Source organism: Calliopsis andreniformis, chromosome 1 (genome assembly GCF_051401765.1).
Source record: "Calliopsis andreniformis isolate RMS-2024a chromosome 1, iyCalAndr_principal, whole genome shotgun sequence".
Taxonomy (NCBI): domain Eukaryota; kingdom Metazoa; phylum Arthropoda; class Insecta; order Hymenoptera; family Andrenidae; genus Calliopsis; species Calliopsis andreniformis.
The window spans coordinates 5,176,195-5,202,192 of NC_135062.1; the positions used below are offsets into that span (position 1 = coordinate 5,176,195).

The 25,998-nt window shown below is 33.5% G+C and overlaps 1 protein-coding gene across 7 annotated transcripts in view; it reads right to left on the bottom strand.

Moving 5' to 3' along the window:
- LOC143176944 (uncharacterized) overlaps positions 1 to 25,998 on the bottom strand; it is a 228,003-nt gene that overhangs the window by 167,689 nt on the left and 34,316 nt on the right. For 6 of the 7 annotated variants that reach the window (XM_076386283.1, XM_076378550.1, XM_076392179.1 and 3 more), the window contains one exon: positions 11,945 to 11,989. The exons of the other annotated variant lie outside the window; for it this stretch is intronic. In XM_076386283.1, the coding sequence (XP_076242398.1) occupies positions 11,945 to 11,989 (45 nt within the window). The remainder of the gene's footprint in view (positions 1 to 11,944; positions 11,990 to 25,998) is intronic. 7 annotated transcript variants of the gene reach the window in all.

Consider the following 25,998-nt stretch of genomic DNA (forward strand, 5'->3'; position numbering starts at 1 on the left):
AGAGAATTTATCATTTTTTCCGCTTGGAGGAGTCCATTTTAGAACCCTTAGCAACAATGTCGTCAACATTTACTTAAATGGCATGCATTTCCACTTCGAGATATTGATTTTAGATGATAGTTAATAACTTATCATTACTGGGATATCAATTTTGTACTTCTAAGTAAGAATTAGTACGTAATTACAAATCAAGAGTTTTGAAATTTTTCTTACATGTTTAGTCATCTTGTAAGGTAACATAGTGCAATTTTCATGCAATTATATTCATCATTACTCAAGATATTGCATGGTTCCCGCAGTTTGTTGTTTTGAATGGCTGCCATGATATTTTAATAATGGTTTGACCGATTTCCTTCAGATTTTACACACATGTAAAATAGACGATTCTTTATCCTCTGAACTAGAATTATATCAATGTCTGCAATAATTTTTTTTTATCGATTAAATTAACTTACACGATTGTCATTTTACCAAAGTACATTTTATTTGCTTTATTTTAGTTCAGACGATAACTACATTCGTATTGATTGAGAGTATCAACGATTTTTCTACTTCAAATGAATGCAACAACATAAACTTTGATTAGAATTTGAGAAAATTATATGAAAAAATGATATTGTACTCCATTTGGTTGTGTTCTATTTATAATTAAATAATAGTTATGGAAATAGCCAATTAGCAATTATTGAAAAATATTTCTGTAATGATTTTTCGTTATGAGTGGCGTGTATTGTCTAAGGTTATCATAATATTTAGGCGCAGAAAAAACCCTTTTCTCGTTTGAGACCTCTTTTGACTAAAACTAAGCACAAGACTGAGCTATACGGAACCTGCGAATTGGAAAATAATAAAGTACCTGATGTTCTTAAACGAGTCACTAACGCGTATCGGTGAAAAACAGCAAATTGATGGCGGCAGAGGAATTGGAAACGTGCCAAGGCGGACATCCCGAGTTTCTGATTCGAATTGGTGTCATCTACGATTCCTATAGCTAAAAATCCAATTTCGATTCGATGTTCCGTATTTGCTGTTCGTTACAATGGAAGCAAATTTTTAATTACTTGGAAGCCAGACATTCATCGAGGCAAAATTTAATTCTTTTCATTTATAACGAAACGATTATTGTCCATTCTCTGCTAATAAAATAATGATATCATTTAATTTCGTACTCCTGCAAAATAAGTTGAGCAAAAACGTTCTCTGCTTAATGTTGCAATATTTATTTCTGAATAAAATAAATGTATTCATTAATAATCACGCTCACTTTATGAATTAACAATAAGTAAGCAACTACATACTTGAAATCTAACATGAAACGTCCATGAAACAACACTTAAGCAATGGCTATGCAAAATGATTAAAAATTATAACCTGATATTTTATCAACTTATTTATGCATATTTGAATCACTGACTAATTTTATGATAGTTTTAATGAATATAAATTTACATCTAAATGCAGAAGAACATTTTAATGCGATGCAAACATATGTTTTTAATCAAATTTAATCGAATTAATTCAGGCTGTTCTATAATAATTTGTTATTATACATATAAAACTACTTAAAGAGACTATTGTACAGTAATTGTTAACCTGAATTTCTCATCTCTATTAAAAAATTGTTTGACTTCAAATAAACTTGTATTAAGCTAACTTAATAGTTGGGACTATACTTAATAGTACAGTGAACCAGCAAAACTACAGCTGTTCATCACTGAAGTACACAACGTGTTACTAAAAATAATAATTTATAAAAGTATCAGTTTATATTGGGGCAGACACTTTTATCCTATAAAAAATGTTGCCTCTCGACAAATCAGTCTTCAAATTTTATTACAGCGGGGTGCCGAAGTATAAAAGGTCTACCCTCCACCCCACCTTACTCACATCTCTATGTAAAACCTTAAGGTTCAATGTCCAGGTACCGAAATTACAAAATGGTGATCGCTATTGAAAGTTGATTCGAAGAGCAAACGCTGACAACCACGTGTTTCGTCTGAAACTTGTCAAAACTATTCTGTAAACCTCGTTCCTAGTCAAGTGATGCCACCAATTTGCCAGATGATTCTCAATAGCAACTAGAGTCCATATCATAAATATTGCTGTTGAAGAAATTTTAATTAGCTGGTAACATTCTAACAAGCATATTCGAGTTCGAAGTAACTAGGAAATGTGAAGTATTTAAAAAAGAACATTTCGCTTTCCGTTTCCGATAGGAGACGACTATTTTAAGATGTCCTACTGGTGAACTGGAACGACCGCTTGCATCTAAGAGAATACTGATGACGCTACATTGCGGTTTTTAGACCGATTTAACGAACCTCGACGCATGGGACAAGTGAACTCCTAAGGACAAGTAGTTACCGAGAAAAAAAGAAACTCTCGATCATTACTGACTACCAGTTAGCGATTGGCAAACATCCTCCATCATAATGAACCTCATGAGATATTAAACGCGAGAACGTAAATTTCGTCCCGTTCAATTTGCCCCATGAATCATTCTCGCGTCGTTCCATTGGACTTTTACAAGCCACAACAAATTTTCATTTAATGTATACGTAGAGATCGATAGCGACAACAAGCCAGAATGTAATTTTCATCCGTAAATATTTCATGCTTCGAGAGATACACATTATCTTGTGAGTCTAACGACGAGTTTTCAAAGCTTGATGAATTGTTCTGTACTTCCTTTAGAATTTATTGTCACTGAAGTCAGGATTGTATTTCTCTTGTACTAGAATGTATTATAATCTATGTCTTTGTCGTTATTTAAGTTACAATATTAAAAATAAAAGAAGTAAAAAGTTTGGTAATTTGTGTAAATATAGAAAATAATGCAATCGAGGTTTTTGTTTGTTCCTATTTTTTGACACCTTTAACTGTGATGTTTTTTGGATGAAACTTGGATATAGTTTAATATTGACTAGTGAAACAATATATTATTTGCTTTTTCACGGAATAGGAATGTCTGATCATTTTTTTATTTACTCAAGCGGTATAAATACTTATATTCTTCATTTACAACGAAATGGTTTAACAAAGAGTTTTCTTGTTCTCAGAGATATATTTTGTAATCAATATTTCACAACTTCTACCTATTAAAACTTATTTTTAATCTTTAAAGAGGTTTGTTATTAAGTTCAATATATGACTATGAAAACTTAAAAGTTAACTATAGTAGTTCCTACTTATCTGTTCAGAATTCTGTCGAGCTAACTGTCCCTCGTTAACCCCACCCCTTCTTGAAACTAATTGCGCTAAGTGAGTCATCTTGACGATGATACATTTGGATGCTACTATGTTACATCTGTGGCTGTAAAGCAAAACCATAAACCACCTATGTCACATTTTCAAAAAATTCGAGTTATGGCCTCATTTGAGATCTTGAATGTAGAATTTATATTTTCAGATAGAAAAAAAAGCATTAAAAGAACTTTTTCATTTAAAAGTAAAGATTCAAGAAGATACCAGTCTATAAAACAGATAACCTAGACCGACAGTTTTGTTGGTCTGAAGGGCGATTACAAATTTCATATATCGATTGTCTTTTTATCCATTAGATAGAAAAAGGATTGTTCAATGTACAATTGGCCTTTAAACCGACAAAATTGTTGGTAAATGTGCGTTTAAGCTTAATGTCGAAAACATTAAATGCTAATAACTCGAAAACAAAAACATGTGACTTAGGTCATTTTGTCTTATGACCATAGACATGCCTCTTACAAAAGTGCGATTTTCGAGAGTTGAGCCCTGGGCGTGCCAAGCAGCCGGCACACGGTTGGGCAGGGACCCAACGCTAGATATGTATTTCAAGCAACGTTGTCAGATTGTGTAGCCAATCAGATCTTTCTTTCTATCCTTAGGAGCAAGTGTGCCTTTCCCAGAGATTCGATAAAGCAGATTTCTTCATTTGCAAGACACCCCATGCTAAATTGATTACGTTTTTCGTATTCGTTTATCAATCTAAGAGATTCTGATGCCGATTTAACATTATACGGACCTGTAAGAAGTTACGAGGTGATTTAAAACGCTGTTTAACCTGTTTTGAGTTAGAGTTAAATGAAACTGAGTTGTCCGCCATTTTTTTTGTGCGACACGAGCCTCAATAAACTACCAATAGGATTCGACACCTTTGTCAACCGCCATTGAAATAGCGCTAAGTGACCCTATTGAGAAAGAAAGACGACAGACACCAGACAAAGATAGGGAATAAGCAGGGACCTGTGAGGACCCACGACTGAGTATTCGTAGATAATTGGTTAAGACCCAAGGAGAAGGCGTGCGTCGCGTGGGAGAAGCACCATTCATGAGTTAGAGAAGCGACAACATCGCAAGTTAAAGGACCCGACCACCAGGGCTCAACTCTAGAAAATCAGACTATCATTTCAGAATCTCACTATCCCTGTTCGAATATGTAATGTTTTACTCCCACTTTCTTTACATTTCTTCCATCCAAGATTTCGACTGAAGCTTGCGCTTCGGAGCGTAGAAGTTTATCAGCTCGAGAAAAGAAGGGCAATCGATACGACTGTTGATTGAACTAAAAATAAAACTAGTATCTCCAATTCTTCTATGCATCGACAATATATTCAAATCGATTTCGCTTAGTATTGAAAAGTAATCCTGCTCATTAGATGCCATTGGCCAGCCTAGGTTGTACGCATTTTGTTCATTCAGTAAAAACGTAGGAAGTCGTTTGACCATCCAGTCACGCATACAGGAGCGATCAATTCGTCTTCTGCAAGCAGCGCTTAAAATTCAGGACAACAAGGCAAGCATAACTTTCGAAAAAGCCATAAAACAAAGGGTTAACAGCGGATCGTACGGTTGCACCGTGTTCCATTCCAACTCGTTCCGTGAGAAGCTTCTGTTCACCGTAGGCATTACCTTTCTCTCGCGCACGTTCGATCAGACTCTCCGTCGCGTTCTATCGTTCCGCGAGAAACCGCTGCTCCTGCCTCCCTTCGCTTCCGAGGGAAGCGTTAAAGCTCGTACACAGGTAGTTTCCTCAAGCATCGCCGCATAATGAAATGTGAACGGCGCCACAATGGTTCGGCCACCTTCCACCGCGTCAATCCTCTTCCCTTTTCCTTCCTTTTGCCTCTTCCTCCACGATTTTCGATCGATCCCACCAACTTTTTTTTTCCCATCAGCCCGCAATTATTTGGGGTCCAGAACGACTTTTAAATTCGTCGATTGCATCACCGTGCGCAGACGCTAATCCTTTATCGTACCAATTGTCCTTTTTCCTACCGTGGAATCCGTGTGTTTTTGCAACTGCTACGGACTTAACGAGAATTTAATTGCGCGTCTGCGTTTATACTCGGCTCTGTTCGAAAATAATAGCTACGAGTCTCGCCGTCCTTTTTCCTGCTTTTCATTGCTTTCCTTTTGTAACCTTTAGACGGCCGTTCAGGCCTCGGATTGATTTAATAATTACACGATACGTTCACGATCTACCTGTGATCAATTGGATGAAACGATATTCTTTATTTGATGCCTGAGATGGAATGATTTGGCAGATTCTGTCGGTCGATCATAAAGTCGATAGTAATTCGATACTTGAGAACTTGGCGCGAGGTGACTGGACGTCGTTTGTCTTTGAAGACAGCGAAGAACTAGGCTCAGTGGTACAATAAAAATAATTTATTGGAAAGGGAATAGTCAAACGGACGATCGTAACAGAGATGAGACAGTCGTGCGAGGTAAGAAACAGCCTGAGGCGAGTATATCTTCGAATAACATTGCTACGGACCTTTCAAGTCCATTTCGCCTCGGCCTCCCAACCTCCTCAAACGCTATAGCCTTCCGCGATTTGCATAATGTGCTTCAAATACGCTTTCGAGCCGTTGAGGTTCACAGAACTCTATTTACCGATGCTGTAACACCGGTCGTGAGGAACTTGTTTGCCGAAAACTGTTTGAGCGATACAGAGACATTCGTGCCAGTACACTTGACTAAAATGATCGTCTGTTGAACTTCAGTTCTTGAAGAATACTATCGTTTGGAACTAGGAAGAACCATAAACGTCATGGTGTTAACTGTTCACGAAAACGTGCAGAATTTAAAGAAAGAAATGATAATTACTTTCACCTACAAAACAGTACCTAGGTTTGAATAGGCATGGAGATTTTTTGGAAGTCGTGTCAGAGGACCTTTTCTAATTGTGGAATTTATAGCTTTGCTACAAAATAAAAGGACAGACAGTACCTATAAGAATGATACATCGCGAGTGAATTGTTTTCTTACATGGAGGTTAGTTTTGACCAGTGTTGCCACTAACGCGTCTTTTTATGTTGTTTCTTCTGTCTTTGTCTGCCGTAAAAAGAGACGAAATGGGAATCCATTGCCCAGAAGCAATTCTGTGTGATTGTACTCGTCAAACGTAATAGTTTTTCGTGAGAAAGTAGCTCACTTGTAACGCTTTGTCTTCTTTCAGGTTTTCATTCGGTTGTATGAATGGGTTCAGGGTTTTAAATACTTCAAACTGGACAAATTTTAAAACAGTGATAAATTTTGCGACACATACTTTGAAGAATCAATCTCATACATTGAATAAGGAAGAAGAAAGTGTAGGAACTAGTGACTTACGTGATTATATTGGCTATAGTGACTGACTCAGATATGTGTTGGCAATGCGCAAGAGAAGACAATATGGCAATACTAAGCGCACGTGTGTTAGTGGCAACACGTGGTCGTTCTAAAAGATTGTATTGAATAAAGCAATAAATTGTAATTTATTAAAAAAGCAATGTCTTCAGAATGTCATAGACATAAATAATCAAAATAAGTTCTACATGATTTTATGAACTCTTTTTAACTAATTTTAAATCATAAAAAATTTAAGTATAAAAATTCCGATACAATTTATTCGATAAAAAATTGTTTACGCACTTTAAAAAATAATAGTCACTAGCTACAAGAACAAGTTAATAACAGGAGTGTTGCAAACATTTGTTTTTAATCATGAAATTTTTATACGAGCTATTTCAATGTTGCTGTTTTCATTCTTCTATTATAAGCTCTTACATATTACTAGATTCACATGAAACTCTTTTATCTATTTAGACTAAGTGATGAAAGATAGTAAAGTATCTTTTTATTATTTAAAATGCTGGTTTTTTACCTTGTTTTTAAATTATTTTTCAAAAAGAAATCACTGTACTTAAATTTTAGAAATTAACAATGCATTGTACTAATATCTATCAGTCCATTCCATTTGAAACTTTGAGAAAAAAAGAACAAAATTTCATATACATATACCAACTAAATAGATTTATAGATCCTAATCAATTTGCATCCAACACAATCTACATTCGTAACCAACCTTAGAGACATTGCTAACACGACCTTTGAGAACTGTGAGAGATTTATCTCGATCAAACTTAATACTCAATGCACTCCACAGTGGTCTTTGTCCTCAGATAAACTAATTCTTGTAGCTTCAAATTAAGACCCAGTCAATCTTCGTCACCTGTTACATATCCTGCCAGTGACACCAATTTCTTGAATGGACGTAAAACGGAACGACAGCTTCGACTATTGGGCCCTTTAAAGAATTTCTTCAACGACGACCAAACAGACTGGCAGCTTGATTGAATGTCGTCAATTTGTCCTGCGAGCATCGCGATTGCTTTACCCTCGTTCCACGTGAACCTTGAATCCGACAGTAGCTACAGTTTGATCGCAGACGATGTAGGAAACGATACACGGTCAGCTCTGATTCCCTTTGCATTGCGCATGTGCGCAGGTAGAATCATGAATTCTTGCCTCGGTGTGCAGGGAAAGGAAATCGATTTGCAATTCATTCCAACGCGCTGCCTCTTTTTGATCGTCTTCAAGATTTTGAGAAACATTCTACAGGGTATTTCCTTTACCCAGAAATGGCGGAATAATCTCGTGAACGACTGGTGTGATAAAAAAAATGTCCTTACAAAAATTGTCTGGTGTAAAGGTGGTCATTTGTTTGGTATAATAATCCATTAAAATTGAATTTTATACGTCATCTTATTGTTTTCTCTTAAGTTTATCGGAATAAAAAAAATCTGTCTATAAATAAAGAATATTTAATAATACAAATCACTTCATTTACAATATTAAGGAAATATTAAGAAATACGCGATCGGATTTGTTCTTCTGCTCTCCTGAAAAAAGCAGCAAAACTGAACTAGTCAAGTACAGATCTGATAATGATATATTATGAAAAAACGAAAGTCCGTACGATGTATGGGAACAATCGCTAGAGGATTCACCTCCAACTCTGCAGACACCCAATTTTAAGATACAAAGACTTCGAGTAAAATCTATATAGATGTCAATATTAAATATTTATAAAATTAATACGATGTTAATTGGAATATAGAGCTAAGATATGACATGTATTTCCACCTATCATTATGAAGTCCTTCATACTTAATTGAGAGCAATAATAAAAATACTTATATCAGATGAAGTCTTCCAAATTCCATGTCAATATTTAAGAGTTAATATCGATTTCCATATCGTTCAACAATTAAACTCACCGCATAAAGACTGAAGAGCAAAGGTATGTCGGACAAAAAAGGAGCCGGTTGGTGATTCGTTTTAGGATACTGGCTCATTCCAATCGTGCGGAGTGTCTAGAACCTGAGTAGATGATGCATCCTAGTCGAGTATACACGAGCAAACAGACAAACAGACAGGCGAGCAGGCAAACAGGGCAAACAGGCAAACGGGTAGGCGGGTTAGTCAGGCTGCCAGGCCGAATCTAAGGAGGTATGGGAAATGTATGTGCTCAGGACCACGTATCCACTCGTTTCCCTGGTTGCTTGCCTGCTGTTAACCCTCAGAATTCTTCACTAGGAGAGAGGCACGGGACGACACACAATATAACGGTGGTCGGCTTCTAAAACCACTTGGCGGTTTTCGTAATGACGAAAACTACTTTGGTAAACCGCACCGTTGACAACGTTCACTCTATTTTCGTGAGTGACGAACGAGCGAGTAAAAATGGTCTATTGTGGCTAAAAAGCAAATGGAGAGGGTTCAAGGAGTCATTGTTAACCATGGTAGTTAACTGATAGGTCTCAGGTCTTAGGTCTCTATACAATAGATTTAAAATAAAGGATTCTGTGATATGTCGAGCTTAGTTATTATATTGGGGATTAAGAATACAAGCTGGCATTGCACTTGCTTCAAAAGTGATACAATTCAAAAAAGAACGCCTACTTGATTCTTTGCCTCAAATCTGGATCGTTTACGATTTAGACCATTGTTGTTTTTGAACTTTTTCCAAAATAGGAAAAGAGCAAGTCCTGGATCTAAAGTTTAAAGTATTTTATGCGATTTTATATATAAGAGAATTTTTTTGAGAAATTTTACTGCACAAAAACTTTAAAAAAATTGCATGGAATTAAACGACCCCGTTTACAGATGGCATTAGTAAAAATAAAGTTGCAGATGGAGGATTAAATATACATAATTTATATCAAACTATTTTATGATTATAGTTCGGAAGTAAGGTTTCTTGAGTTGTATCGCTTTGCAGCAAATGGGCGATCCGTTCGTTTAGAAAATGAACTAAAGAACTAGTGAAATCAAAATGTATTGATATTTTATCATAGTTGAAAATTGCACTTAATTAATGTATAATTGTAATTTAAATATTGAAGATGAATATTCCCTAGTTTCGAAATTTTATCAAATGTTGGGACACCCTTGCAAAATTAATTACAGTTTAATTTATGTACTTTGTTTGAGTTAGGGTAAAATAAAAAATAATATTAATTCAAAAATCTTTGCTAATTAAGTATATTAAAGTGTTCTACATTATGTTATTTTTTATTAAAAGCGGATAATATGATAAGATATGACGTTACCGATGAAACCAAAATAAAGTGGGAGAAGATACGATATTTCGTTTGTTTGCCGAGTATATTACATCATTTTTTTAAGTGTAAGATACGGTTGAAAATTTATAAAATTACTAACTTAGATTATTGCTCTCATTATTATTATTTGATGATACATTTATTATTCACGATACATGTGAAAAATTATATTGGTTTTATAGGTTTAATTTAGATACGAATGATCTAGATAAATTAAACAAAAAAACACTTAAAAAACTGAATCTACTTTGAAGACAAATGTTAAATGCACAATAACATTTTAATTATATTTACGTTAAAACTGTTTAATTAGTGAATGTTAATAAGATATTTTTAATAAAACGAAATAAATCCAAATCAGGCTTATCAAATTAACTCCACTCGCAAAGCGCAAAAAACTGTGAACTTTGACAGACTCCAGAAGTCTTATTTTTCAAGACCAAGTCTAAATTCGACTTCATTTTTTTAATTTGAACTATTTGCCACATACAATTATTTAACGATCAATACAGACAAATACTGTGTAGAAAATTAATCTAGTTACCTACTAGAGAAGAGATAAGTTATCCTGTCTCACAAAAGCCCTTCTGAATTAAATAAAACGAATTGATTCATCGCTAAAATGTACTGCCACTTAAATAAAGCAAACATAACATACACACAGTTATATTAATATTTATTGTAATTTTAAATATGACAGTTTTGCTCTGTTCAGTTACAAAAAATAATGGGAACATCTTTGACCAACGAATAGGACGGTAAGAAATCAATCGAGCTTAACTGATAAAGAATGAAAATTGATTGAAATGAAAATTTCATTCACGGGAGGTCGATATGCATATAAAATCAGTTTACGACTTACACAAACAAGATTCGTGATCTACGATAGTGATAGAAGTCAAATGGCAAGTTTCAGTTTCGGACGACTTCAGTGGCACTTCTCAGTAAATGGCGCCGAGTCACGTTCAGATCAAGGTCCGCTAGTAGTTCCGAACTTTCGTAATCGAATTTTACCCATCGAAAGGCTATTTTAACTCCTAGATCTTCAATGTTCTGACATGGTCCTAAGAACTGAGAACTCAATTTGTAATCGATTTGTAATCGATTTGTAATCGATTTGTAAGGGTAGATAGACGTAACCTTGGTCAATACTATATTTGAATTAAATTATAATATCAGAAATTTATAGTCTCTTACGTGTCCATTCACATACAGTGACTCACGTGTGCGTTCACATATTTCAGAAAAATGCATTAATTATGAAAACTACTTAATATTTTTTTGTTTCACCTACGCCATTTCTAGCTCTTACGTTTAAACCTTGCCCAGTTTTCTTAATTTATTATTAAATTTATTATATTTCTTAATTCTTAATCCTTAGAATTTAAATAAGAGAATTTAATTGCTACAAGCTATAAAACTAGCAGATAGAGATCAGTGAAGAACCAGAAGTAAGGATGAAGTACTTCAGTGCATAAATAAGGAAAACATATGCATGGTATGCAACAGGGTGAAACTAGACTCGGTTGAGTACGTTCTGAAATAATGTTTAATTTAAAGTGACTTTAGACCAGAAATAAGTACGTAAAATTTGGGTATAAAATTGAGTATAAAGAATATAAATTAAAATCGTAACTCAGTTACAGCTAATTAAACTTGCAGCAAACGAGAATCTATTAAGAGATACATACACACATACATGCAATGGCTTTCTCATTTGTTAAAAATAGACAAGTTTAAGTTTCATGTAATTAGGAAAATTGACTTGAAAGTTCTGTACGATTCCTTAATAGCATTCTTATGTAACCTTTACTCTACTAATTGATACATTTTCATCCGTTTTAAAACGAAATAAACAAGATGAAACACATCGTTTATTTAATATCTAATCGAGATTAAATACGATTCTAAAAATCGATTTAATTCAGTTTAATTAAATTTTCATGTACCTAAACTCCGCAGTTTTGTATAAACTTAGTACACTTGAAAATATTCGTAAAAATATATCATAATGTACAACGATATGTATATCTATAGATATAATTAGTAACATATAAATATATAATATCACTTACGAACAGGTAATAGCTTCATAAAAATCCAAGTCCAATAATACATTTCTGAAATCAAACAATTTTTTTCGTTAATAACATTTAAATAAAACATACATAGGAATTCATTTTAAAAAACAATAAATTAACACGGATCACAATAAAATCAAACAATTTTTTATTGTACTAATACTGGTTTTTAGCACACAATATACAAAAAGTTATTCTACCATATTGAATGTTTAATATTTGAAAATGGTAATTTGTTTTATTTTATTATACTGTAATAGCATTAATTTAATACCACGTGTAACGTACTTACACATCGATGCATTTGTATAATAATACCATACCAAATACGTATCGATTCAATACAGTTATACGTATACCATTAAAACAATACGACAGAGCACCATGCCTAGCACCACTGTTGTATCGATTTATTGAGTGTTACCATGAGTGGTCACAAATACCCCCTATTTTGATAGAAATTTCTCACAGGTATTATATCCTGCTACAAAGTATAATTCACTTTCAATCCGATTATTCTCTACAAACAAATTGATAAACTAAACAAAAAAAATATTTCAGATATGGATGAGCCAGTGATGTACACTGTGTGCAAAAGAATTTTTTGTTCAAACGTCATTCAGATAGCATGCCCCGCAACATAACAATTGAAATGTTACAAAAATGGAAACAAAGAATCGAAAACTATTGTTGGAAGATAAGAGAAAAACGTAGAATTTATGAAGGATTACAACAACTCTGAATAAACATTCACTGCGTGCACTGAATTTAATAAAAAACATGATATTAATTTTCCATAAACATCGATAAAAGTTAACGAAATCCATTTTTTTTAAATTGAAGTTGTACACTGTTTTTTTATTATTGTTATATACAGGCGAATTTAGAACAACAGTAACAGATTTATGATTCAAGAATGACCCTTTCTGTTTGTTTACTAGATATCTATTAACATTTGTATACTTCTTGGGTACAACATATTTTATGGAAGATCTTGAATTTCCTCGACAAAATTACATAGGTAAGAGTAATAAAGAAACAATGTATACTTCCAAATTTATGTAATTTTAGTAAGATAAGATACAGATAGAATTAAGTAGAAATACGCTAACAATGTAAACTCGTACAAATCATAGTGGTCGCTAATAACCTATGATGTTGATGCGACCTAAAATAAATAAATTATATATATATATATATAATATATACATATGTATATACATATATATATATATATGTATATATATATATATAAAAGAGTAATAAATGTACTGAAATATTTCTACGTATTTAAATTACACCTATTTTTAATTATAGTTACAAATAACCAGTTAATCCATTCGGGCCCAAAGTTGCGTAAGCACAACGTCGTTGAAAAACATAAATGCATTATACAGTATCTTGCCGAAACAAAAAACATTTTATAATAAGACATTATACACGTACAGACACCCACTAAATGAAAAAAAATCTAAAAAAAACGCTGTGATTTACAGAAAACTGGTGTAGGAGAGATCGAGACTAGCTAACTAATAGGGTAAGTTGACTAATCCCCTTTGAACAGGGCATTAAATGGTCGATTCAGGTAGATGATGTTCTTATTCACCACACTGGAATCTGGATTAGTCAACTAGCCCCAGTTTTCCCTACTCCAGTGTCATGAATACTACAATTTTTTCAATTTTCAAAACATTATATAATCTAAATCTGAAAGAAAAAAATATTAACCTAATCTTTGAAATTTCCATGCAGAACAGTAACATGAAGAAACAGAATCCAGTAACTTAAATTTGGGGAGAGAGGATGAGGGAAAGAGGGAGGAAGAGAGGGAGAGGGATGAAATGTTGCATTAACGCAACTTGGAACCTCCAAAGGTTAATACTAAACATCACAACCTTAATAAATTTAAGCCGCCACAAAAATTATTCCATAAGAACTCCAAGTGCCCTAGCATCAGCTCCAAACATCCTAGCTCCAAAATGAACGTTCCATTCTCCAACACTTCGCCACGAACAACGTTCCATCGGTCTCCAAAGCCGCAATTACCCCCGAAACATGGCCAGTGTTCAGCATCGCATCGATGCTCAAGAAATTCCGAATTATGCTAGCTGGGATCTCCTATTAAGCACGAACGGTTCGCGCCGATGGAAGAGATAAGTTCGAGCGAAAGGAGAGCGCTTAAAAGAACTACGCGAAAAAGGCGGGTGCGAAAATCCTCATCAGCCGCTGTACCCCGTGGAAATCTTCCATCCGTAATTCCACGCGTCGTGTAAATCGTACACATCGACGCCTCGGATCGCAAAAAAAACGTGCGACGATTACAGATATCTTAGCATTGTATATGTACATAGTAACCACGGTTAAGCGCAGCGGCAACTAAAAATAACGTATTTACGACATTTACTGATATCACCCTCCTCTAGCAACGATTCGTTTCCCTCAGAGCTGATCCCCCCTTTGTCTCTGTGTGCGTAAAAACAAGCGCTGAATACTCGTATTAGATATCGACACAATTGGCATATATTTATAGTACGTTAGTAGCCCGCGATAATGTGCGATTCGTACGGTGCAGTGATTCAAATATTGGGCAGATCATTGAGCAGCGAGAGGTCATTTCAGCCTGTGATTCTGGTTTCGTTTGAGTGTAATTTCGGTTTAATTAATATTCACGTTTTCGGAGTATACGCCCGCGTTTGATATAATGTTTGTTTATGCATGTTTTCGAGAGAAAATGTGGAGATAAGAGGCAAATTGGTATTCAAAGTGTTTTGTTATTTACAACCAGGTCTCGATTATCTGCAGTCCTTTTTATTCAGGGTTACTGTTTTTCGAAGTCGTTAAAATAAATGTAGAATATAGCATCGAGCGAGACTTGGGACTAGGTTTAATAGTAGTCTACTGTAAAAAAAAATATTAACCATCAGAAGGGTGCTTTTCAGGTTTGAGTCCAGTGTTCAGCCGATTATTCGAGGTCCTACTCTACTTAATAGCATACTTAAGTGCACAGATATCGTCTATTTGAAATTCTGTTTGTGTTTGATACATATTGGGTTTAAATGTGTAGCATAGCAATTAGAAACACCTGAAAGTAAAAATCTGTAACAAATATATTTACTAATAAATGAGATTTATCGTTTACGTGTCTAAATATTGAACTGATACAAATTACTGAATCTAAATATTACGTTTTGGTTGTGGTAATTATATAGAGAAATAATACATAAATATCACAAATATGTATTTATGCAGAATTCACATTAATTTACATTAATTTTCATAGATGAAAATAAGTTGTAAGTTTACTACATAAGTACTTTCAAAATATAAAAACTGAACAAATTATTCACATTAGATACAGAAAAGAATGTACAACAGGAAAATGTTTTAAACCATTGACACTTTTAGGCTGTTGCCTGCATCTACAAACACGTCTAAAACTTTCGAAGGTTCTATTTAGCATCTTATGCATAAACAAAGAAGATAAGGACAAAAGTATTTGCCAGAATCACACAAATTAGTAAACGGGCATAAAACGATATACATTAAAGTGTCAGCATATGGAAAACTACGTAAATATATAATTGAATAAGACAGAAAGCGCTTTTGAGACTGATACATAAAAATAAATGAATCACTTGCGGAAAATTGTAACATACGTCGATACATTTACATATCTTAAGAATCAAGAATATCTTGTCACGTTTTGTGCTACGTATAGCGCTACATAACACTACATGTACAATTGTATGTGTATACACGTGTATGAGGCTTGAAAATCGTTAAAATTTTAATATATTCACGATCAACGTTAGCAACGTTCTTTGGAATTCAGAATCAGATACAGTCTCATGTTCGATCGTACATCTCTACCGATTACCCTCACGCAATCGGGTAATTTGTAGATTGTTCTCTTGTCAAAAGATGTCATACGATTTACGTACTTTGCTTATCTCTGCCCTTCCATTATTTTGACTTTATCAAGAAGTTGAAAAACTAATTATAGTGTTAACTGTTTCATTCACGCATCTAGGTCTACGAACGATTAGAGTGTGTGAATAATTGATTCGCTTCGATTAAAATCAGTCTCTTCAGTGAGATTAACTCTATTTTAACGAATTATATTTATATTTGATGTTAGAATTCTAAATTAAACTGAATCTCGGTATTAAAATTAAAGACGCTACAAAAAGAAAAAAAAATATACACTTAAATTCTTCAATTTTTGTATTGTAATAGTCGATTAAATTTTAATTACAGGAAAATGTAATTTTATATTTATATTAATAATTAGGAAAGTATACTCTTTAAAATTTAAACAGTCACAAAATTTAACTTCTGATTTAAAGAGTATTTTTACAAATTTATTCTTTCACAAACCTATCAATATTTGTTACTTCACACGATATAGGTCACATCTGCGAAAAAACTGTCACAAGTGGAAAATATAAAGTTTTCGAGAAAAGTGAAACAAAAATTTTATCTGTAAAATTACTTAATCACGGCATTAGGAAACATTAGCTAAATTTACATCTATTACTTATTTCATAGTTACTTATTCAAAAAAATACAGACCGTAGATTACCAAATGCAAATTGAAAATTTTTTTTACTTAAAACAGTTTTCTCGTAAGAGTGTAATAAGCATAATTTCGAGAAGTTTCATAATCACAGACGAATTTAATAAACTGTCTAACCAAATTAACGACTTCGATGTGATGACCCACATATAGGGTGTTAAAAATAAATTCACCCTTATGTTTACTTGCACATGAATCCCCAAAACGCAATTGTAAAATCAAATTATGACTAGTTTAATATCATTAGATATTTCACAGTGCTTTCACTAACACACTAACTATATTATTTCATTCGTCGATCCTACTATCATCACCTTGATAAACAATGAAATTTTTAGAACAATGAGAAACTCAAAGATTACGATATTTCTGTGACTGTATAGCAAAAGAGCCTATGTCACAATTTTAAAATATTCGAGTTAAAGTCTTAATTGAAATTCAAAATACAGAATTTACCAGGTGTGTACAGGATTCCAAAAATGTCGCGTTAGGATGGGAATTTTTTCGAGATCGGGACAAGATCCCGAAAATGTCCAAAATTTCTGAAAAGGTTCGAGATCCTGAATATGTCCAAAATTCTTAAAGAGATTTGGTATCCCGAATATGTCTAAGATTCTTGAAGGGATTTGGGATCCCGAAAATGTCCGAGATTTCTGAAGAGGTTCGAATGCTCAACGAAATACAGAAAAATAGGTGAATTACTAGAATCATTAAAATTTGATCACCAGAATGAAAAACCTCGATATTTTCATGAATCCTAGGAACCTCGAGAATTTTCAGAAATCTCAGGAATTTTCTGGAATCCCGAAATCTTCGAGATCCCATCCTAGCATTTTCAGGATCTTGCACGCCTCTGAAATGTACAGTTTCAGAAAGAAATAAGGGCATAAAAGGAAACTTTTCATTTTAGAATAAGGATTTAAGAAAACACAGAAGTCCATAAGACAGTATTGAAGTCGAAAGCCACTACAGGGATTTGCAACAACGCGTTGTGGCAACAGGAACAGTTCCTAATTTTCAATCGTGGAAAACAAGGAAAGACGTACGAACGTGGCAACTTGGAGACACGTCTGCGTATTTTCAGAAGAACACAGATCCTGTTTCGCCGCTTAGTATGAATTTGCCACTGCACTTGCAGCAAGCGTGTCGCCAAGTTGCGTCGTTCGTATGTCTTCCTCTGTTTTCCACAATTAAAAATTGGCAATGCACTGCTATAGCGATCCTTAAACCCCAATACCTCGAAAAGAAAAGAAAACGTGACATATTGTTAGGCCATTTTGCCTTGCAGCCACAGAGTGATTCACAGTTTACGAGACTTGCACTTTGGTACAAGTTTTCGAGTATGAAATTAATCCTCAGTGGATGTGATGTCAGTTTTAATGAGAGTAATGAGTCACCTAAACCTATTATGAGAAATTGAAGTATAATAGAGTTCAAGAGTTTCGGCCAATTAGGGTCATTAAGGAGTAACCCCCTCTATGACGTTTAACTGTCTTCTTGTACCTTCCGAACGGCACGCAACTCACGCAGTTAGAGATTGGAAGGTGGGAGTTAATTTCCCCTCGATTGATGTTTGCGAAATGACTTTGAATGGCCGAAACTCGGAAAATTCAGTTTAACGTACAAAAGCAATCTTCAATTTAAAGTTGTACGTTGCTGACTTCATCGCACCAGCTAAGAGTTAAGCAAGTATGTCACGTAACACATGGAAAACGATAAAAAAGCGTTTTTGATATATTTAACTTATTAAACGAGAACGACGAATTTATTCATCACATTAAAATGTTTACATATTCGTCGCATGCTATAGCGGACAGGTTACGTATATGTAATAACTTTCCTTGTTATGATAACTTTAATTTTATACATATTTGTTACACCTTTATTATACATACTTGTTAAACTTTTAATTGTTATACATATTTATTACACCGCTACTTGTTATACATATTTGAAATACTTGCTGTTAATTACGCTAAATTTTGTATTAACGTTCCAATTATATTTTTACCAGATGCATTTAGTAAATGAATGTATTTATCATCGCCTGTTTGTCAGTATGCATTTTGACAGCTCTTTTGAAAAAGAACTTCATATATCAAGTACAGTAACTCTGACCTCTAAGAAAAATAGAGTATGTAAATAGAACTTGTGTCCTTTTTTGTTTTCGCGTGTGGAATATTGTATAATTGAAAAAATTAATTAATGACAGTATCTAATTTAATATAATGATAAATCGCTAACACAGTACTGTACTGTAAACAAAAGTTTGTACCACACTGAGAATATCACACCTAATGCTCTAACGATGTCTTTAACATGTTAACTTTCACGATATCTATTACTTTCATTATAACTGTTGTAAAAAACAAGATAAAATTATACAATTATTACTTTACATCATTCCTAATAATAGATACTAATGCTGCCCAAAATTGGATGCATAAGACTGCGATTGAAGGCGAAATGACGTAAGTCACATGTTTCTGTTTTTGAAGTATAAGCGTTTCAAAGTTTTCGATTCAATACCGTCTTATGGACTTGTGTCTTCTTGAACGCTTATTTTTAAGTGAAAAAGTTCTTATAGTGCCTGTTTTTTTCCTGAAAATATAAATTCTAGATCTGAATTAGGGCTTTAACTCGAATTTTTTGAAAATGTGACATAGGTTTTGCTTTACAGTCATAGAAATATTAAGGCATATTTGTGACAACTGTTATAAGTACAAATGGATAATGATTGTCCTTCCATAAGTCATTTTAAAAATTAGTTTTTCAATTTCATCATCATTAAAATATCAAAACGTAGTAAAATTGCACCATAGGAAAATAAATCACCTTTATCAGTCGCCAATCTAATCAACCATTACCCATTTATTTTGCACCCTCGGAACGATAAAAACCGCGAAACCCGCTCCTTCGTATCTGACAGTGTATCTCGATTAATTATAGATACCTCGTAAATTCTGGCCACTTATCAACGAGAAACAGTGAAATCTAGTAAAAACCTGCTTCAGCAGCACGCCAATAATATCCTATTTTTTCAGTTCTCTACCTTCATTTTTGTCCCCCTTTTTCCACGCTTTTCGTAACACCTTATATAGAGTCTGGCAGACCAATTGATTCGCGCAACGATCGACTCATAATTACATAAAGAAACGAAGTTAATTAATGGCTGAAGTGAAAGTCTCGAACGTTTCGCGGATATACGCGTATAAGTTCGAGAATGGACTAGACGGCGACGAGCTGTGCATAGAAATGGTTCTTCGTTCCGTTTGCCTTCCTCTCTGGGAATCTCGGCGCGAAACCGTGCACAGAGCCCATAGCTGTGTGAAATACGATGGCAACCCTCGACATTTGCAAACTGGTCGTCCATCGTTTCTGTGCCTAACAATCTCAGCGAGGGGCTCCACGAGGAACATGTTAACGCATCAGCTAGGTGGATATCGGGGAACAACTGCGCGATATAGCGCTCGTATCTCGCGACTCCTCTCAACCTTTTCCCATCAAGCCAATCGGTCGAGCCTCTCACGACACGGCTAATTTATATTAAATTGCGCTACATCAGCAAGAAGTTTCTCCAACTCTTCTTAATTGCTAGATCAATTTTTCGCGGAACTAGCAACGAGGGAATGTTTTGAACAACAATTTTTAGCTTTCAAATTTTTGTAATTAAAAGCGTTTTAAACTTACTGATATCAACTTTGAGTTTGGCATGAAGGAATGTAGCAAGTATCAGTTTTTCAGAATTTGTGTTATAAATGCATGGAGTAGTATGAGAATTTTATATTTTATTAATATTTAGAAGGATATATTAATTTTGGAAAATTGTTTCGATACTTTCAAAGTATTATGTAGGTCTACATAACATTATCTTTGTGATTTATAATCGCTTCGAGAAAAGAGTTCAGGTGAAGGCCAAGATAGACTCCAAAGAGAACCAGTATCAAAGTACAGTAATTAAAGTGTGATGTAATTTAAATTTCATAGTACAGGATCTAACCTTTCAGTAATTATGAGATTATTTTGGAGTGTGCACAATTGTTTAGGCTAATATGCAATTTTTGCCAGAGGTAATATTTGAAACTATAGTTTTCTATCAATATTTTTGAATCTACAATACTTAAGGATACATTTTCAGCGTAACATATCTGTTATAGTACATTCCCAAATATTTAAAAGAATAAATTCAATTTGTGAGACGAAAAGAATACAAGAAGCTTAATAAAAAGAGAAACAAAGAAATTTAATAAAATTATATGAAAAAATTAATAGTTAAGTAATTAAAAAAAAACTAACAGATAATCAATCTTTCAACTTTTAAATTGAGAGTTTTCAGTAAAATGATTGATGATTCAAGAGTTTAGAAATTAAACTCATTGAAGAAACAAAAAGGCAGTTTTAGATTTCTTTACAAAGGTCTATGTAATTGTACGAAAAACTATGTATTGATTATGCGAATAATTTTATTCCAGAATAAATAATTCTTTAGAAACTAATCATTCTAAATCCATTACTATAAGAGTACCTGTACATTTTCTAAACTGTAAGTACTAATTTCCAAGGAGTTCTCAAAATTTGGACAGATAATTTGTTCATAAGATCTATAAAATATTATATGGGATAGTTTAATTACTCATAAATAATTCACTAATAACTTTGAGAAACATAAGTATATACGTATACATTTTATTAGTTTGATTTATTCTTCCTTATCTTCTTTCTATTCGACCACAGAGTTTCCAGCTATCTAGATAATTACAGTTACTAGAAATGTTTCTCCTAAACACAGTCAAATTTCATTTCACAAGAACAATTTCTTAACAAGATCTTCTCAAGATTTTCAACAATTTTCGATATTACTTTTAGAGGGACTGTTGTGTAGAAACCTAGCCAAATTATGCTGTAAAAATGATGTCAGTAAAATGGGAAATTATGTGTTCCTGATTCAGGTTTTAGACAATGCTCGATATTACAATTGCGCATTCAGGATCTGTTTCTGCATACAGCTAAGCGATTTTATGCCTCCGTTTATATAATGGAACAAATGCTTAAGACCATAAAATACGACTCCCTCCAACCCTCAATATTTGCAAACTGGTCTCCTTGCGAAACGTCTCAGCTAAAGGGGATGAGAGAACAACGCGCCCCTTTTGCACACACTATTCTTTCGAATGTGCGCACTTATTTTGATTGAATCAAACCGACCGACGCGACGCGATGGTTCTAGAAATTTTTCAAGCTTCCTATTCCATTCCCCCTCGCAGCTTTCCGCCGAACTATGGTACAACTCCTATTTTCAGAACCTCCCTTAACCCTTTTAGTGCTAAGGTACGGATCTATTGGTAGTAGTACGCAGTTCTAAAATTGTCACGGATAGATTCATCAGTACCTACTTTAAAACTCTTTTAACTTGTAAGTTTTTTACTGTTAAATGTGTGGAAAAAGATAAACTTTCTTTTGGTTAGTGTGCTCTAAACGGATTTGTCGACACATGGACAAAATTTCGTGCACCAATCATATCTGTGGTAAATACAAAATTTTTTCTTGATGTAAAGAAATAAATATTTGCTTAGCAATTTTCATGATACCTATAGTGCTGGGAGGTTAGTATTATAAGAATTAACATTGATTTATAATACCACTTATATGTAAGTGACAATTTTTACATAATTGTGAATAACACTAATTTGCACGATTATAAATGGTAGTAATATTTAATAAAAAATTATAGCAACAGTTACCAGAAGAAGAGGGCCACTATAGAATAAATATGGAAAATAATTAACTGTAACTAACTTTCTGTAAAAATAATGATTATAATATTGAAATCTCGGATAGCTTAGTTATCTAGGGTTAAGAACAATTTTTTTTGAAGTTACAATCGCTGCTCACATGACAAGAACGATATCTCAGCGTAATGTGAAGACGTTTCTGAGGTTCATTCATTCATTAGTCGATCGCTATTCATTTGTTTACCGCTGCATGTTTCCAAGAAATGCTAGAGACATCGGCAAATATTCATTCTAAAGTGAAAAGCGAGCATTTAACAAAGAGATACTACTTTCGACTTTACTTTTCACTCACATCGATAGTATTTTATCTAAAGCATTGTACAATTAGCGCTGGAAAAATGCATACTTTTCTTTCTTATGCGCTTAAGAATTTGAATATCGTATAAACAAAACATCAGTCGTTAAAATAAACGTTGTTAATTATACAAGTTTACCACTCGTTACCACCATGTCAATTTATGCAGCAGTAATGTCTCTATCTTATAAAAAATGAAAGTGAAAATGTATAAAAAAAGTAATTCCAAGAAATAGTAGAGATAGCAAGGGGCTTATAGTGAGAAGATACTGCACATGCGCGATCCTGAATATATGTATAATTTTCACGAAATACTGGCAAAAAGATATGACTAGTTTATTTGTCAGCGACGCAGAGCAAAGAATGACGAGGGGAACCGCTTTGTCTCGTAAGTTCATTTTCAGCGACCGATTACTTTCTTTATCTCCGACAGATAACTTATGACATGCGTTTATTATTACCGACATTGCTTCAGAAATGATTTGTTGCAAAATACTCGATCGAATAAATCCCTCCTGAGTCAACGTTTTCTCATCAGTTTAACACATTCACGCTGGCGTGTACCACTGGTGGCTCACACCGTCTGATGAAGCAAAGCGCTTCTTTAAAGCAGCCACCTATTGGCGAGAAACTCGAATTGCAGCGGCGTGAACGTGTTAAAGAACATTTGTTTTAACAATAACAATTTTTCCGAAAACCATGCAAAATTTGATCACGAAGTTAATGTTATTCATTATTTGATATAATTAGATAGTAATAGAATTGCAGTGAAGTGAATTTCCAAATTTTAACAAGTCCATCGTTATTAGTATTCAATATGAAGGAAGCAGCACGCTATCACTAACCCTCAACTGGTAGAGCGAAATACTTGTTACGTAACTGGTGGAGTGGGGTCAACTTGACCCCAATTAAGCCATTATTTAAAATACAAACAGACGATATAGGAGTATATGAACACTGTAGAGTAAGTTTCTTCATTTCTCCAATTTAGAGATAATAGCCAGCCATGAGACCTTTTAGTTTTATTATTTATGGTGAAGTGTATAAATAGATGCAACGTGCTGTGAACATTATATTTATTAAATGGGGTGAATTTTTAACGAACTAAGTTGTACGTTATTGAAATATTGTATGTACAAAACATTCTCGTATGCAATATCCATTTCAATACATGATCGTAAAATGTTAAAAATGTGAAATTGTTATAATTTAATTGCTTGCGTTTTTGTGGTCACACTGAAAATCATAGTGTTTAAGTTGTCCAGCTATATATGTAACATTATTCAATGTTACAGATACATATTAATTTGCTAATTAATTTTTAATTTTTAAAACTGTAGTTTTCAAAAGTGTCTCCTTTCAGCTTGCTAATTTTACACGTCTTTTGTATTTTAAATACACCAAGTAATACAGTAAGATTTCAACCCTTTTTGTAATACCTCTGTGTCACTAATAATCTACACTGTTAATAAATTATAAAACCAAATAAATATAAACAATATAATTAAAAGTGAAGATGAAAGTGCTGATCAACCAGCTAAACAAGCTATCACAAGCCCATTTTCAGATACATATGCGAGCTATCACTAGGAAGATCTACAAAATCATGTGAAACAACACTAATAATTAAGTAGGAAACATAATAAAATAACTACATCCCTTTTTATATTAAACTTTTCCAGATGCTATTTTCCAAATTATCTACTAAAAATTTTTACGAAGAATCTAGGAAAGAATAAGTAGATAACAATTTCTAGAATCAGAATCGATCACACAAAAATCAGCCCCTTTACACATATTACCAAAGAAACTAGCACCTTATTTGCTCTAACTGTAATTCAGTAATTAGAGTAAAACACATAATACTTCACTACTCAAAGTACCTTCCTTCAAAATGAAACCACTACTAAGAGACAATTTTCACAAAGAGAACATACAAAATTTTATTAAGTTTTTAAAACAATATCCAAGTTAATGTCTAAAATAGACTAAAACAATGTACAGTCGCTAATAACCCAGAGGTTGATGCAATTGAAAACTCAAGGGAAAAAATAGAACTAAAAGGAATTTTCTGTTGAAAAGAACGAATGTACCGTGACGTTAAAAACGGAAGTTTAACATCAATGTCTACCTAACATCAATTTTACTTGTCATGCTGACCTTACTGGTTTTCTTTCGAGAATATACGATCTTCACGTGACAATACGTACGAGATCCACTTCCTGCTTATAATATTAACTATTTGATATAAATATTTCTACTGGTAGTGTTACATATCTAATATTTCGCTGTTATTTAATGTCTAAGCTTTCCTGCTGTCACTGTAAGTACATCCATTCATACGCCGACCAACTTAACTACAATACAGCTCATCAAAAAAGAAGGAAACGGTTATACCTGCTTCTTCAGGCCTCACATAACTGCGGCAATTATCGATGCGGGCTAAGAACAATTTACACGGATGCCACGCACAGTTTCAATTACTCCTGGCTTAACTATCTTCCAAGAAAGAATCAAATTGTAGCCGATCGAGCGAATAACTCTGGGAGCATGAAATACGTATTATACAGGGTGTCAAGGAACTAATAATGAAATGGACAACGAGTGATTCTACTTATATGAAAAAATAAGTCGAAAATGTGGAATGCAATTCTTTTATATCATATTTCGTTTTTGCGAAACTTAACTTCGAATTTTAATGGAGTACAAGTCTACGAAATTATAGTTTTAGGGGTATTAGGTTTCAGGGGTAAACGGGAACAAAAGTTTCCATTTCCCATTCGTCCTGATTTTCCCAGCATATTCCATTGTTTTGGTAACGTGTCTCGACGTCCACAATTTATACCAAATATCTCACTTTTTTGTAAGAATCTGTAGGTAAATGATTTTATTCCGTTTTTTAATATAACCATGTAATAATCGTGGCTAATCCATAAAACATTGGTGACAAATTTCTATTCCACTGTTGACAATATCAGGCCTATTTTAGCTATTGTAAAGATCCATTTTAAGGATTTCTCTTAAGCTGATTTTTAGGCCCAAATATCAGAAGAAGGGAACAGTTATGAAGAGGTTCATAAATCTAATAAATATTCTCATGAATTTAAAATATTTTTCTATGATTTATAATATAATCTTCTTTAAAATAGAATTTAGGTTAGTTGATATATGTATTTTTATACCAGTATAACATACCAATATATAATATATAATAGATTTTTTTTAGTTTTTTTCATTTTTAAAGTGTCCCGTTTTTTTACAAAATGTCCTAGTTAAAAAAACATTACTGAAGCCCTATTCTAGCTTACTGTGGAGACAGTCAATAGCCTGGCCCCGTGAGTAACCCCTTACTTCGTATATCCTTCAAGCACCTAATCATAATTCG